At 36.2% G+C, this 13,891-nt stretch overlaps 2 protein-coding genes across 5 annotated transcripts in view; one reads left to right on the top strand and one right to left on the bottom strand.

Moving 5' to 3' along the window:
- The window catches only part of PLA2G10 (phospholipase A2 group X), an 11,640-nt gene extending 5,181 nt beyond the window's left edge, over nt 1-6,459 (top strand). Inside the window, exons 2-4 of the mRNA XM_080556972.1 lie at nt 5-170; nt 2,927-3,033; nt 5,493-6,459. Coding sequence (XP_080413098.1) covers nt 5-170; nt 2,927-3,033; nt 5,493-5,638 — 419 coding nt within the window. The 3' untranslated portion in view covers nt 5,639-6,459. The remainder of the gene's footprint in view (nt 1-4; nt 171-2,926; nt 3,034-5,492) is intronic.
- On the bottom strand, nt 6,458-13,891 carry BFAR (bifunctional apoptosis regulator). Of its 4 annotated transcripts, none has more exons than XM_080556951.1 (8): nt 13,506-13,891; nt 12,001-12,331; nt 10,930-11,131; nt 10,422-10,591; nt 9,623-9,767; nt 9,204-9,374; nt 8,494-8,696; nt 6,458-7,598 (listed from the first exon to the last, which is right to left on the bottom strand). In XM_080556951.1, exons 2-8 carry the CDS (start codon nt 12,264-12,266, stop codon nt 7,406-7,408), a joined length of 1,350 nt encoding a protein of 449 aa, XP_080413077.1. In that variant the 5' UTR covers nt 12,267-12,331; nt 13,506-13,891; the 3' UTR covers nt 6,458-7,405. The 4 variants fall into 4 exon arrangements, with proteins under 4 accessions (XP_080413077.1, XP_080413079.1, XP_080413078.1 ...); XM_080556953.1 differs by having other exon boundaries at nt 13,588-13,891; XM_080556952.1 differs by having other exon boundaries at nt 13,571-13,890.

The following is a 13,891-nucleotide window of genomic DNA, read 5'->3' as shown; positions in this document are numbered from 1 at the left end:
ACAGTTTATAGAGGCGCTCTTGGGGAAGCCCATTTAAGGAATAGAAGAGGAATTCTAGAATTAGCCGGAGCCATTAGATGTACTACAGGACGATCTCCTTTTGCCTACCTACGTTATGGATGCTACTGTGGACTGGGAGGAAGAGGATGGCCCAAGGACAGAGTAGATTGGTAAGAGTAACTATTTATCTGAGTAGCAAAGTGCTGAATGCTTGCAAATGACAGAGAAAAAGGACTGAAATATGAATTAGGCCTATTTAACATCAACAAGGGAACTGACTCTAAACACACTTCAGAATGCTAAGAAACTCTGAAGCATTAAAATAGTATCACTGTAGACCTACATGAGTCTTTATCTCAAACTCTTACTGCATTAATATTGACTTCACAGTGCAACTGAGTTTTCTTGCTGTTGCTGCTTGGCCAAAAACTGAAGAACTGAAGTCTTCTTAGAAGAGTTTGAAAAGCTCAAACATTCAAACGATCAATTTAACAAGTCCCAATTGCAAGTCTTTTGATTCCGCTTCTATCCATCCCATTTTATTAGTGTTCAAAATAGTACATAGAAAGTGGTGCAAAATTCAACCTGTGAAAAATAACTTTTGAATAAGAGGAGCTATGAATCATTACTAAAATAATTATAAAACCAGTCCTTTTAAATTTAGTATGAGACCTCATTATACTGACTACCATCAATTTAACTAATAATTGAATGTTAGCTGTCAGGGAGATGATTTCATGGTTATAGTAGTTAAATAAAAGTTTTACATTTTCAAGGTTATCATTATAACAATAAATTTCCCCACCATATGTTACCTCGCGGTTATCACTTACCAGACAGATTATATTGTAAAACAAATTAAAACAAACACCTGATACTCACATTTGGGGTAGAACATACAGGAAGTCATACAGAAAGCTTGCATCTGAGTTTTTTTGCACAGAGTAGTTGTGTCCAAACCTTAAACTTTTAGAATCTTTTCATATGTATTTCAAGCTTTTGCACATAAGTTCTGTTGTTTTAAAAGAGAGTTTTTGTGGTTGCTGCTTTATGGCTGGGAACACATGAAAAGAAGGATCTGTTATTAGTTCTAGTTACCTGCATACCCAAAGATAGTGGTGAAGCATCTATAGTTTGCTAATCTTTCCTTGTGGGTCTATTTCTCACTTTACGGAAGTCCCATAATAGCAAGAAGCTTATTCTGCACAAACCACAGCTATGTAACATTAAGAACAAGCCAGAAGTGACTGTACTTATTACTCTGCTTCTGCATTTGACCAAATCAGCATTTGGCGCTAATTAACATGTAGCATCAAACATTCTTATCAAGTTATATTTCTTACAGTTATGAGCTACACTGTGAACTGTTTACATTCAGGATTAGGTCTGAAAACAATCTAAGGGAAATTACAGAAATACTTAATATGAAGCAAGAATGTCTGTAATGGAATTATTTGTATAATACTTACTACAATTTAAATTTATACCTATCACAAAAATAAACTTTCAAATGGAGACAATTTTTATTGCTTTTATAAGACATCTAAAATCCGGAAGCATTTGCTTTTTTTTTATTAAATCCTTAAATTAGGTCTAAAGTTATTCTAAAAATTTAAGAGATGCATTCTTATAAGACTGCTATTTCTGTAAAGACATGAAGATAGACTGAACTGTGGCAAAAAAAAGAAAAAGCCATACTTCCTGGTTTATTTACCTTAGTCCTGCTATGAAGACTCTGAGTCCATTTTTTTTCTTTTGTTTCTTGGAAGAGACTTCCTCATACATATAAAATGGATGTATTGAGCTACTTAAAAATTGAACAGCAAAATGCCTGTAAAGTACTGCAGGATGTTTAAACGAAGATTGGTGTAAAATTACCAAGTAATTATTTAACAAGCATACAAAAATAGTCATTACAAGTGAGAAAAAGTCAATGCCGTGAGCTCTCTTGCAAACAGATTCCTCAGGCAACCTAAACACCATTGCTAAACATCACGTACATACTATAATATGATGGTTGTAGGCTACCAGGAGGTAACCGAATGACTGAATGCAAAAAGCTTGCCGATGTATCCTGTTCTTCCACTGAGGAAAAAGAACAGTCTGCAGCAAAGACTTGCAAACTATCCATCTGAATTCAGGTCCTTCCCTACTTGCTATTCTGGGCTTGCAGTGTCTCCACACCATATGAGTAATTATTTGTTTAAGCATTAAAATATGCCATTAACACTTAACTATACTGTTTAGTTCCACAGTGTGATAGAAGGTCTATGAATTCATTGTCTCAAATGTGAAAAGAATAACCTTGAAAGCATGATTTGGGGTAATTTTCCATATTTTTGTATGATAGGGAGCAAACAGTTTTAGGTATATGACATTAAACTGCCGCCATGCCTATGCATTACTGAACAATTCACCTGCACCATCTAAGGACTTTGCCATGAAAAGACATTTTTGGTAGTATGCTATGGCCTAACAAATTTTCTCATCCCCCCCCCCCAAATTGTTACAAAAGCCATCAATAAGAAAAATAAGTCACTTATTATCTGACAAACTATTCTGGTGTTTAATCATCTTCTTGAAAGGGGCTAAAAGGGAGGGGATAGGCTATTAAGTAGGCATTTTGTTTAAAACTGAGAATACTTGAAAGATTCTTACAGATGAAAGGGAAAGTTCAACTAAATCAATGTGTATCAGACACTTTTTTCTCCTCATCATTTATTACATGAAAGAATAATTAATGTCTGTATTATCCGTTAAACAGTTATCCTGTTTTGATTCCTTGTTAGGCAACTCGTTGCACATTCATACATTGACTGTTTTATTACTTTACAACCTACAAAATATGCTGATAAAAAACCATCTGGATTACCTGACTAAATTACCACAGTATGAAATAAGGCAAACCCGTTTCTGTTTCTCTCAGGTGCTGCTTTAACCATGACTGCTGCTATGGTAAGGCAGAACGAGCAGGTTGTCACCCCAAGATAGAAAGTTACCACTGGGAATGTGAAGACAACATTGCTGTGTGTGGTGAGTGGACAGTTACATTTTCTGGGTTTAGTTTTACTTGCACTGATTGCCTCATGGACTTCATAGAAAGACACTTAACTCCAAAATCCTTATTTTGCCTTCCCTCCTTCTGCAACCTCTTTGCAGGGTAAGCTGTTTTTCTAGAAGGCATGGCTATGCCAACTGAATACAATTTCTTTTTTTAAATCCCCACCTGCTGACATAACCAAGCAAAATTCTGATCTACAAGTTTCTATTATTTTTTCAGAAAACACTTCAAAAATAAACAAACCAACCCACCTGTTTTCACTCAAGCTGTGTAACATGTATATATATTAAGGAACCCACGCTATGCCTTGCTGGTCTCCAACTGGAAAGCAACCACAAATGGGGCCAGAAAATACAGCTGTTTAAAAAGGATCATTTTTACACTTAGCAGAAAATATTATATACCATTTCTAAGTTCACAATGTACACATTTTTGGCATATTTACCACTGACTGACTGCACACCACACTACTAGTGACTGCAATGCACAAGTGACTGCAATTAAAACTTAAAAGTTCAAACACTAAGGCAGTAAGTTACTTGATGAGTATATTTGTTTATTGAAATAGCGTGTCCACAAGCCATAAAATGTAAATTTGAAAATTCAGCCTGATAAAACTTGTTTGATTGCTCCAAAATATGAATGTAATACATGCCAAGCTACAGTATAAAAGGGAGGGACAAAGAGATGTTAAAGAAGTGAAACAAAAATATGTAACAGGGAGAAGCAGCATGTCTTTTACATGATTTGTTTACAACACCCAGTGTTTTCAGATATACTTAAAGAACTTTTTGAAGCCATAACAAATAAGAATCCCCCAAGCTTTGCAAGCCTTTTTTTTTTAAGCATTAAGTCAAAGTTACTTTGCATGTAACTGTATGCTACTACCCAGAATACAAATCAGCTTAATAGCTTATTATTTGCACTGCAAAAATGCAGGCCCTTTTATAAATTTGTTTACAAGTCTGACTCTCAGACTGACATATTTTACAGGTAGCAGAGTAGGTCATTCAGAGAATACAAAAGATAAACCCTCGCTTCACAACTCAATTTAATGTATTTGCCTGACCTGAAATCAGATGAAGTTTTTTGATGTTATTTTCTTTCCTCCTTTTCATTCAACCCCTATTTTGCCCAAGCATCTAGCTCATATAGACTCTCTACTTAGTAATTTCCTCCTCTGCTCCAGAAGTGCTAAGCATCTTCTCTCTCAAACTATTTAACAGTCAAATTACAGTCAGCCTATATTTGGCTGTAAAGGTTCTGCTCCTATTCCAGACCAGAAGCTGACATTTTGAAATACTAGCCAAGACAATAAGCATATCAGCAAGAAATAAAGTTGGAACAAAATAACAAAATAGCTGGCATACCATTGAGAAAGTTAAGTTTGGAGCAATAACACGCCCCCCCCCAAAAAAGAATTCTTCTCAATTAATGTTTTATTTATGCTGCTAAGTTATTTATGCTTCTTACACTAAAAGAAGCTTGTAGGGTAGCTAGTTACAACATCAACGTATATACATTAAGAACAGTCCCATTTCGTAGCAGAATTTGAGTTTCTTCATCACAAAACTGAATGCTTGTTCTGCTCTTAGACAAATCTCAAGCAGAGATGGAGGTAAGCTTTCACACTCTGGCAAAACAATCAAAAATTTTTCAGTTTACAGACTGCTGCAGGAAAAAAATAATCGCATTTCTGGGTTGGCACAATAAGACTAAAATATACTGCCGTGGAAGAAACTGTTCATGCCAATAAGAAATGTTAATGCTAGAAGAAAGAATTCATGCCAAAAAACCCTACTAAGTTTCTGTAAGGACTACAATTACAAAACAAACATGGCCAGAGATGGATTTTATTGTACTTTAACACATTTTACCTAGCTTCTTATAGAATACCTTAATAAAAAAAAAAAGGGGGGGGGGGGGAATATAAGCTGAAGATGGAACACCTTTGCATTCCTTATTACACATAGATAATTTTTAATGCTACATCCTTTAATAGAGTAAAGCATATGTGAAATGGAAATTTCTTCTCAAACTCAAATTTCACTAGAGCAAAAGGGCAGGCAAGGAGGGTTACATACCACTTTCTAAAGGGGAATTAGTTACCAGAGTTCCTTTTCTAAAGAAGGTAGAGAACTTTTGCTAAAGCAAACCATGCTTATGTATCCTCTATTGCTGAGCTGTCCTTGCATGGAGCTCAGTCTAAATACGACAGATTTTCCAATAAACAAAAGAACTGTCTTACTAAAGCTCAGTACAGTTCCTGTTGCATTTGAACTACAAGAATAAAACAAAGCATGATTGCTGTTTTGTAAAAGATTGCGTTATTTATCTGGCAAACATAGAACAGGAAGTAGCAATTGTTGTAGGTCCATTTGTTATTTCTAATTACTTCAAACTAATATCAAACTTATTTGTTTTCTTTCAGAATCAATAGAAGACAAGTGTCAAAAAATGGCATGTGAATGTGATAGTGAAGCTGCCAAATGTTTTTCTAAAGCTCCCTACCATACAAAGTACCTTTTGTGGCCAGATGTTATGTGTGGTGAGATTCAGCCTGTGTGTAGATATTAGGTACAAAAGATCAGCCTTTATGACAACTCTGTATGTACTTAAAACTAAAAAGACTATTTTTGTCACAGTATTGACAAGAAATGATTTTTCGCTTTCTTGATTCTCCTTCCTGCCACTCTAGCTCCTCTATCCCAGAATGGCTGAAGTAAACATCTACCTTCTAATTTACCTTCTACAATACATGGACTAAAAAAGCATGTTCAGTAGTTTGGTGTAAGCTTTTATTTACTAACCTCAAATTCCTATTTAGTATTTATCAGTTTAATGAGTAACTGACTTAAAATTTGTTTGAATCACAGAATAGTTTGGGTTGGAAAGGACCTTTAACAACCACCCAGTTCCAACCCCTGCCGTGGGCAGGGACACCTTCCATTAGACCAGGCTGCCCAAAGCCCAAACCCCAACCAGCCTGGCCCTGGGCACTGCCAGGGATGGGGCACCCACAGCTCCTCTGGGCAGCCTGGGCTAGGGCCTCACCACCCTCACAGTGAAGAATTTCTTCCTAATATCTAATATTTGTTGGTTTATATTCAGCTTCATAATATCATTCACTGCAAATTTTCCATCCTCGCTTCACTGGAATGTAAGATACAATCCACACTTTTCCACTAACGTTTATCTTAACATTTGTTACATTTGAACTGACAGGAAGTGACGTTTATTAGGAAACCTAATTCAACTTTTGTATCTCACTCTACTTCAGAGGTCACCTGTATTAAAAATTGCCCAACATAGTTTTTTCTTTTCAAGCATTTACTGTCAAAGAAAATGTCAAGCACTTTGATATAAAATAAATAAAACTTCTTTAGGAAGGCCTACGATTTAAAAATGTATCTTTAATCTTTAAAAATATTCATAGGCAGATTTAAAGTTCGTATTAATGATAACAAATGAAAAAAAATCAACAACATAATGCAAGGCGACGCAGCTCTTGAATATTTAAGAGGTTCTGCTTCAGTCAAAAAAAAACAATACATTAATAAATGGCAATCCAGTTTATACAAAATAACTTTCCAGTCAACATTCATTCACAGTTCTAGATACACACCTTATATTGCAGTAAGACATAATTACAGTGTCAGGTCACTTATCCAAAATAATCCCTTTAAGAGATAACCCTGAATTTAAGGATTAGCAACAGACTTTAAGAGGAGAGCATTAAAGAAGCTATTGATGAAATCTAACTGATCTGAACAAAACAAAGCAAATTGAATGGCAAATCACCTTATCTTCCAAAAGGCAAGAAAACTCAGTCTTTGCCCTTAACAGGGGGAATTCTAGACCAAACTTTATCGTGCATTTGACAGTCACAACTTCACATGTAAAGCAGGCTGAAAACACTGAAGTACTTTCAATATCAAGCCTATCCAGGAAGAGCTCTCCTTTGGCAAGTTTAAGTTCTGAGCAACACATTTCCCTGGTATGAAATACTAAACACCACTGTAGTTGTTCAGAAGACACCGATTTTAAGACAGAATAGTGAAGTTTGATTTGATCAAAAATATGATGACATGACTAAGTTTTAAATGGCAAAATCAGGAATATATATATATACACATGTTTTTACTATAAAAATCATTTTGGATAATAAAGCCCATCCTCAGAGTTGGAATCAACTGTTTAAGAGTAACTTACCTTAAGGCTTTTTTGTATGTTTAAGTTAATGTAATCCAACATTTTCACTGCCACATACATAAAGGAGAAAAGCAAAGTTTCTTTCAAATAACCACTTTTAGAAACTAAATAGCTCAACATTTCTAATGCCAATCACTGCACTTGTGTCTCCAAACGCCTTACTTCTTTAACCACAAGATCAATGTTTATAATTGGGTTAAAGTACAAGGCCCAGTAAAACAAACAATTGCAGACAAACTGAGGAATAAATGGCCAAAAAATAGCAACAAAAAGACCCTGGGTTGAGACTTTCCAGAAATGTCTCCACATTCTGTGAGGAATAGTCCTGTGGAAAAGGAAAGGGAGAGGCTTAATGGAACTTTGTTTTGTTTTTAACCATTCTAAGACAAGCTAAATAATTTGAGGCTGCAGCATAAATTAACGCTTACTCAGTTACCTGCAAAGCATCATTCTGCACTCCATAGAAACTTTCTTAAATATAGTAATACTACTTTTTATGTGAGGATGTATTAAGTCAATTTATTCAGACTACAAACTACAGCAGTTAAAGTGGTAAAATTCTGGATTTGTCATAGATTATGTTCATATACTCTGTTCTTGTTTGAAGATGTTCTGCCCCCTAGCTGCTGACAAAGTGAAAAACCCATATATGTCAAACCAAGAATTTCTCCTATGCGACTTCTAGAAACTATAAACAAAAGATCAAGCAATTATGAAGTGATATTAATACACCTGAAGTTAAGACCAAAGCAGTAACTTTTCTGTTGCTTCTAGCAATTTTGATCACCATCAGAGGTAATATCAGTCTAACTAAACTAAGTTGAGGATACATCCTTTAGTAACTATACTGTAAGTATATCTTGACAGAATTCTTGCACGTTTAGTTCTCAGCTGACAGCTAATACCAGTTACCATAAAAGACAGGTACACATTAACTCTTATCCTGAGAACTAACGGTTAGGAACACGCATATTACCATTACTGCATTTGCTACACCTGATCAGTAAAACCAGCTGTAATAAATCCTTTCAAGTATTCACAGCAAGAAATATATTCAAGACTGGAAATTAGTGCATGTGCAGATTTAGATTCACATATTCTTATTAGTCTCAGAGTTGTGGTTAGACACTGTAAGCAACTGTGAAATCATAAGAGACTTATTTTCCAGTTTATAAGGTCACATACTTCCTAAACTCCTCAACAAGCTCAGTAAGACTTACTTCAATTCTCTTCTTGACCAGAGCCTCCAAAAGGAGAATAACTCGAGAACAGAGAGCAGCATTGCATTTACAATTATAAATCTTGATGTCCAATAGTGCACATCCAGCCAATCCCAAGCAAATTCAGCTATCAACTGGTATGGCAAAAATAAATACTTCACAATGAATTCTCTCCACTGTTTCCAAGTAGGATCTTTGAGGTCCTGTAAATTAAGAAAAAAAAACCATTAAACAGTTTCCTACTAAATAGACACAATACTGACTGGCTTATTTCCACTACTCCTCTGTTTTTTGTTTTTTAAACAAACTGAAAGCAGTAATTAATCTTTTTTTATGCTTTCTAGTAGATAGCATTGTAACACAGTAATTTCCATTAGAGTAGCATAAAACATCACAAACATCCAGGCTTTATAATGCAATTTTTTAAATGCGGATATTTTCAGATAAAGGTTTTTCTACAGTCATGTGACCTTAAAAAAAAAAGAATCATAAGAATCATTTTCACATGTTTAAAACCCTTAAATATCTTGCTAAAGGTTGTAGTCACAACACTGTTAATCTCATTCAATAAAATAAGAGGAACCATTTACTTTACAATATTTCTTTTTAAAAAGTTGAATGGTAATGAGATGAAATGATGAATAATTACATCATGCTTTTAAGCAACTAAATCTTAAATTGCTTCAACCATGCAGCACCTGAACACTTACTAATAATTTTGTGACAGTATCTTCATACTGGTCTTCTTGCATAGGACAAATTGTGTGGATGAAAGGTAGGAAAGCTTCTGCATAATCAAACAGATATAAGTATAACATACTGAGTCTTGGAGAACTCTTCAGTGCATACAGAAGAAAGAGTGATTTTCCTGGATTTACTGCCTGAAAGGTATCAAATTTTGAACGATGAAAAAATTAAGGGATACATCAGTTCTTAGACTTTTTAAAAAGATCGTTTTTCAAATACAACAGTTCATTAAACTGGGCATTTTATATATATATATATATATTTATATTTTTTTCAGAGTTAATTCTACTTCCTTAACACTGCTTTTGACTTTAAGAGAATTTTCTTTGAAATACATTTTAAAATTACTTTATATAGATCGCAGACTTTATACAGAATTTACCTTATATTCCCAAAGGTTCTGTGGTGGTTTAACGCCTAAAGTTTTGACACATTCCAATTCCACCATAATAGCTTTTCTATGGTTATTGTTCTCTATACTGTAAGGCTCTTTTGTGAAATCCTCCTCTGTCAGTGTGAGAAGGAGCCTACAAGAGCAGAAGAATTCAGAAGGTAAACAGTGACTCTTCACCAAAAAGATATGACTAACAAATCAGTAATTACATAATGAAACAATAAGCTACTGATAGAAGTTATCACCTTTTGGATTACATTCCACATGGAGTGTTCTGAATCAACTGCATCTCAGAGCCTGGGTTTTAAATATCCTTCTTTTCAAGTTTTCTCTTGCCTGCTTTCAGCATGCAAATTTAGCAGCTTGTTGGCTATCACTGAACACAATTCTTCATTACATCACAGATCTAGTCTGGTCTCCTGATATCAAACCTAGAACTCTTGGGTGGAGTGCAACAATGCATATAGCGCACAAATTTCCGCAAGAAAGAAAAGGTGGGGGGTAGATAATGCATTAGTAGAATTTTACTTTAAGTATCATTTCGGTCTCCATTGTTAGTATTTAAAGAAGTTCTTAGAAAATTTTCAGTTAGGTTGCTTAGTGTCTACTACTAAAGTTTTCAACTATAAGTGTTAAAACATCTCCTGTATTTTCCTTTGCTACATCCATAGAATATTCCCACTATCTATGGAACAAAGTCTGGTCATTTCATAATATACCATGTCTAATGAAAACTATCTAGTAGTCAACTCAAATGATAGCCACTCCTGACAATTAGACCCCTCACCTTCCATTCACTTTCTCCAGCAGAAATTTCTCTTTATAATGTGAAGCCCATGGGCCCAATTGCTCTAGCCAAAGCATCACTTCTTCAGCAGTCCATTTAGCAACTGGCTTGTGGACAAGAAGATCATCTTCAAATTCTCTGCTACTCCAGTGATACCCAAGTAGTACTACCTATAGGTAGATTAAAAAAAAAAAAAGATCCTTTGCAAAGCTAATATATTATCATACAAATAAATGTGCATTGAGGGACTTGACACGCAAAATCTTTCATGCTAAGAACCCTAGAGAATATTTAGGTTACAAGGAACTATCTTGGAGTCTTAGCCAAGTTGTCTAACTTCCATTTGTTGTATATTACAATTATAGCTGCTGACAGACAACTCTGCTACATTATTTACTCAGCTCAGCCAAAGTCTCTTCTATACAACCCTTTTTATGTGCATGTAATTTAAGTATATTTATTTACATATTAAATGAAGGATATGGAAAACCATCTCAACGAAACTTACTGCTACACCAGTTAAAGCTGTCAGAACGCCTGAGAAAAACCCTCCTCCTCGAGGATTAATTCTTCCTGTGTTTGGAGCTGTAGAAATCTGGTCATTCCCATATTTTTGGAATGTTGCTAAGCTGCGTGCTACATCACTGTTTTGTTGAATATCTTCTTTTCTTTGTTCAATTGCATCAGAAAAGAGTCTTTCAATAACATCCCTAATGGGAAAAATACTTGTCATTGACCTATAACCATTGAGGCCTAGCATTCAGAAAAGGGATTAATTTTAAGATTTTTGTTTTCCAGCCTCTACCAAAGACTGTCATCTTTGAAAGCAAGAAAACATTAGTTAACGATACTTAGTAAAGTTAAACTTACACCAATTACTTCAAAACAGTATTTTCCTTAGCTTTTAAAGATGGAGGAAGTTAAAAATCTCACATTTAAAAACAACAATCCTTATCTCATATATAAAATCAGTACTGTGTACACTACTAGGATGCCTTAATTATTCCAAAATGCTAAGCAAGAAACAACATAAAAGCATACCATCAATTCTATAACTTATTTATTAAAATCCTATTAATGTAGGCTAATGTTGTCTTGAACACACCACAAGAACTTGTAGGTAATTTAAGACAACAGTTTGATATCTTGAGCTTTCTTCTGCCATAAGATCATACTTCTTCCTATAAATAATTCTTACTACAGAAATAATCACAAACTTATCAAGGATCCTTCTAACTTAAAATAACTGGTTATTTCCTAATAATTTTAACAGATGCAATTGTCTCAGTATAAATTAAAAAAAAAAGATTGCTCCTCTCCATTCTCTAAAATATTCAAGAAGGGGGGGGGGAAACAAACAAGTAAACAACACTTTACTTTCATGCAGAAAAACATGCTTGCACAGTTAAAAAAAAAAAAACAAACAACAAAGAAGGTATACGACTTCTGGCTCTAAACATCCTTGTGACAGTTCAAGTTACCAATAAAATACAAAAATTTATAGCAGATTCAAGAAACCAGACAGTTAATTTTGGTTGTTTTAGAAATAAATTTTTAAAGAAAAGCACATTACAATTACCTGAGAAGAATGTTGACTTTGGGGAATCCTTCCCATTTTTCTCTGCATTCTGGACATTCATTCTTCTTGGAGGATACCCACCACAACGCTAGGCAGTGTCTACAGAAACTGTGTCCACAGTTCAGGGTGGTGGGATAAACCAGAATGTCATAACAGCAATGGCAATGGAACTCACTAACTGATATTCGCCGACTGATTTCAGGGGTAGCATGTGCTTTAACTTCTGCCCTCTCAGGTTCACCTTGTGAAGTCTCATCTTCTTCCATTTTCTTTTATACCTTATGCAAACCAAAAGCTCTCTCAGATCTTCAAATCTGGTACAGCATTACTTCTGCAAAGCAACAAGACAAGTCTCAATAAGAAAAGAAAGTTACTAAATATGTTTAGAATTGCAAGTTTATTTTATCATCGTAACATCTGTCACTCTGATGGTTTTAAACTTTTTAACTAACTTAACTCTTCCCAAAATGACACATGATCTACTTTTTCAAAAAATATGTATTTATTGCAAACTACAATCAAAATCAGACTCTAGATGTAAAGTGTTGAGCTCAGTCTCCCTGTATGTTTTTTTCCAGTGTTAGGTAGCACATGAAAGTGAAACCAAAAACCTCACCAATTCTCCGATTCAGACGCCCATCTTATTTTGGCCAATCAATCAAAAGAAACATCATTAGAAAATACCAGGAGAGAATAAAAAAATAAAACCAACACCAGAATACATTCAACATTTTGATCTAATTTACTCTGGCACTATTCTTTACAAGTATATGGAATAAAATTTAACAAAGACCAATGCTAGGCAATGTAAAAACCCCCAGTTCATGAAGTCACAAGCCTCAAAATTATAAGGGATTGTTCTGTTTGCCATCTCAGTGAAGGACTGAGCTTTGTATTAACTTCTTTACTAGTAATTACCCATTGCTGGTATTTCTGAAAATGCAGAGCTGAGAAAAGTGTAAGATTTCCACATTTTTTCCAGTGTAAGTTTCCCCCCCAGCTTGCCAAAAATATCATCCTATTTATGTTCCTACTACACTCTGTCAACTGGTCGTATCTAGTTTCTTAGGACACACATTGATCCAGATGACTTATCATTACATGTTAGAAAGGACCAAGGGCTGAAGGATTTTCCCCTCAGGCATTAACAAACTTATATACGCTTATGCTCTCCCCCATCTGACTGCTGCTCACTACCGGGTTACCATCTTTCCATCCAGACTAGACCCAACACAAGAAGTAAGCATGCAAGTTTGTAAGAAAAAAGAATAATGAAGCCCGACAAGCAGTACAGCGCTACATACCGATAGCGCAGCCAGGCTCCCGAGAGCGCTCACCACCACTTCTCTTCCCAGCCAAGCACAAGCTGTCGGCTTGCTACGTAAAGCAAGCGACACATCACTTCCAAGAGGAAGAAACCAAACCAAGCTTTTGCGTCTGAAAACGTCCTCCTCCTCCTTTTCTAAAAGGGAGAGGCAGCGGGGTTCTCCGCAGACCCACCTCACCTCAGCACCCAGCAAGAGCCCCAGAGCTTCCCCGGCGTCTTCCCCGCTACCCGCCCACTCCCTACCGCCTCGGCGCTGCCACCTCAGCCGAGGCCCGGGCCCAGGTCGACCTTCTGTTCCTCCCGCCCCGGAGCGGCGCCAGGCGGGGCGGACACGCCTCAAGCCCGCCTTCCCTTCACCGGGAACGAGCCGCGCCGCTAACCCCGGCCCCCTCAGAGCTCGCAGCACCCTCAGGGCGCGGCCGGCTCCGCTACCCAGCGCTCCTCGTCAGGCCCAGGCCCTGCCCGACTCGTGTCGTTTTAAGCCCCGCGCTGCGCCATGCTAGGGCACCGCTACGCGGTCTTAACGCGCTCCTACACTCGTGAGTCGGGCTGCGTTTGCTGAAC

Source organism: Anser brachyrhynchus (genome assembly GCF_964034855.1).
Source record: "Anser brachyrhynchus genome assembly, chromosome: 15".
In the NCBI taxonomy this organism is placed as follows: domain Eukaryota; kingdom Metazoa; phylum Chordata; class Aves; order Anseriformes; family Anatidae; genus Anser; species Anser brachyrhynchus.
Note: the sequence above shows the minus strand (reverse complement) of the source record. Positions and strands in the feature narration are given on the sequence as shown.

What these genes read in the sequence shown, in the direction of transcription:
- BFAR (XM_080556951.1), bottom strand. Translation starts at nt 12,266, where the DNA reads ATGGAAGAAGATGAGACTTCACAAGGTGAACCTGAGAGGGCAGAAGTT. An exon ending in CAGCTTTAACTGGTGTAGCA is followed by an intron (nt 10,592 to 10,929) that starts GTAAGTTTCGTT and finishes ATCTACCTATAG; the next exon opens with GTAGTACTACTTGGGTATCA. An exon ending in CTGGAGAAAGTGAATGGAAG is followed by an intron (nt 9,768 to 10,421) that starts GTGAGGGGTCTA and finishes CTGCTCTTGTAG; the next exon opens with GCTCCTTCTCACACTGACAG.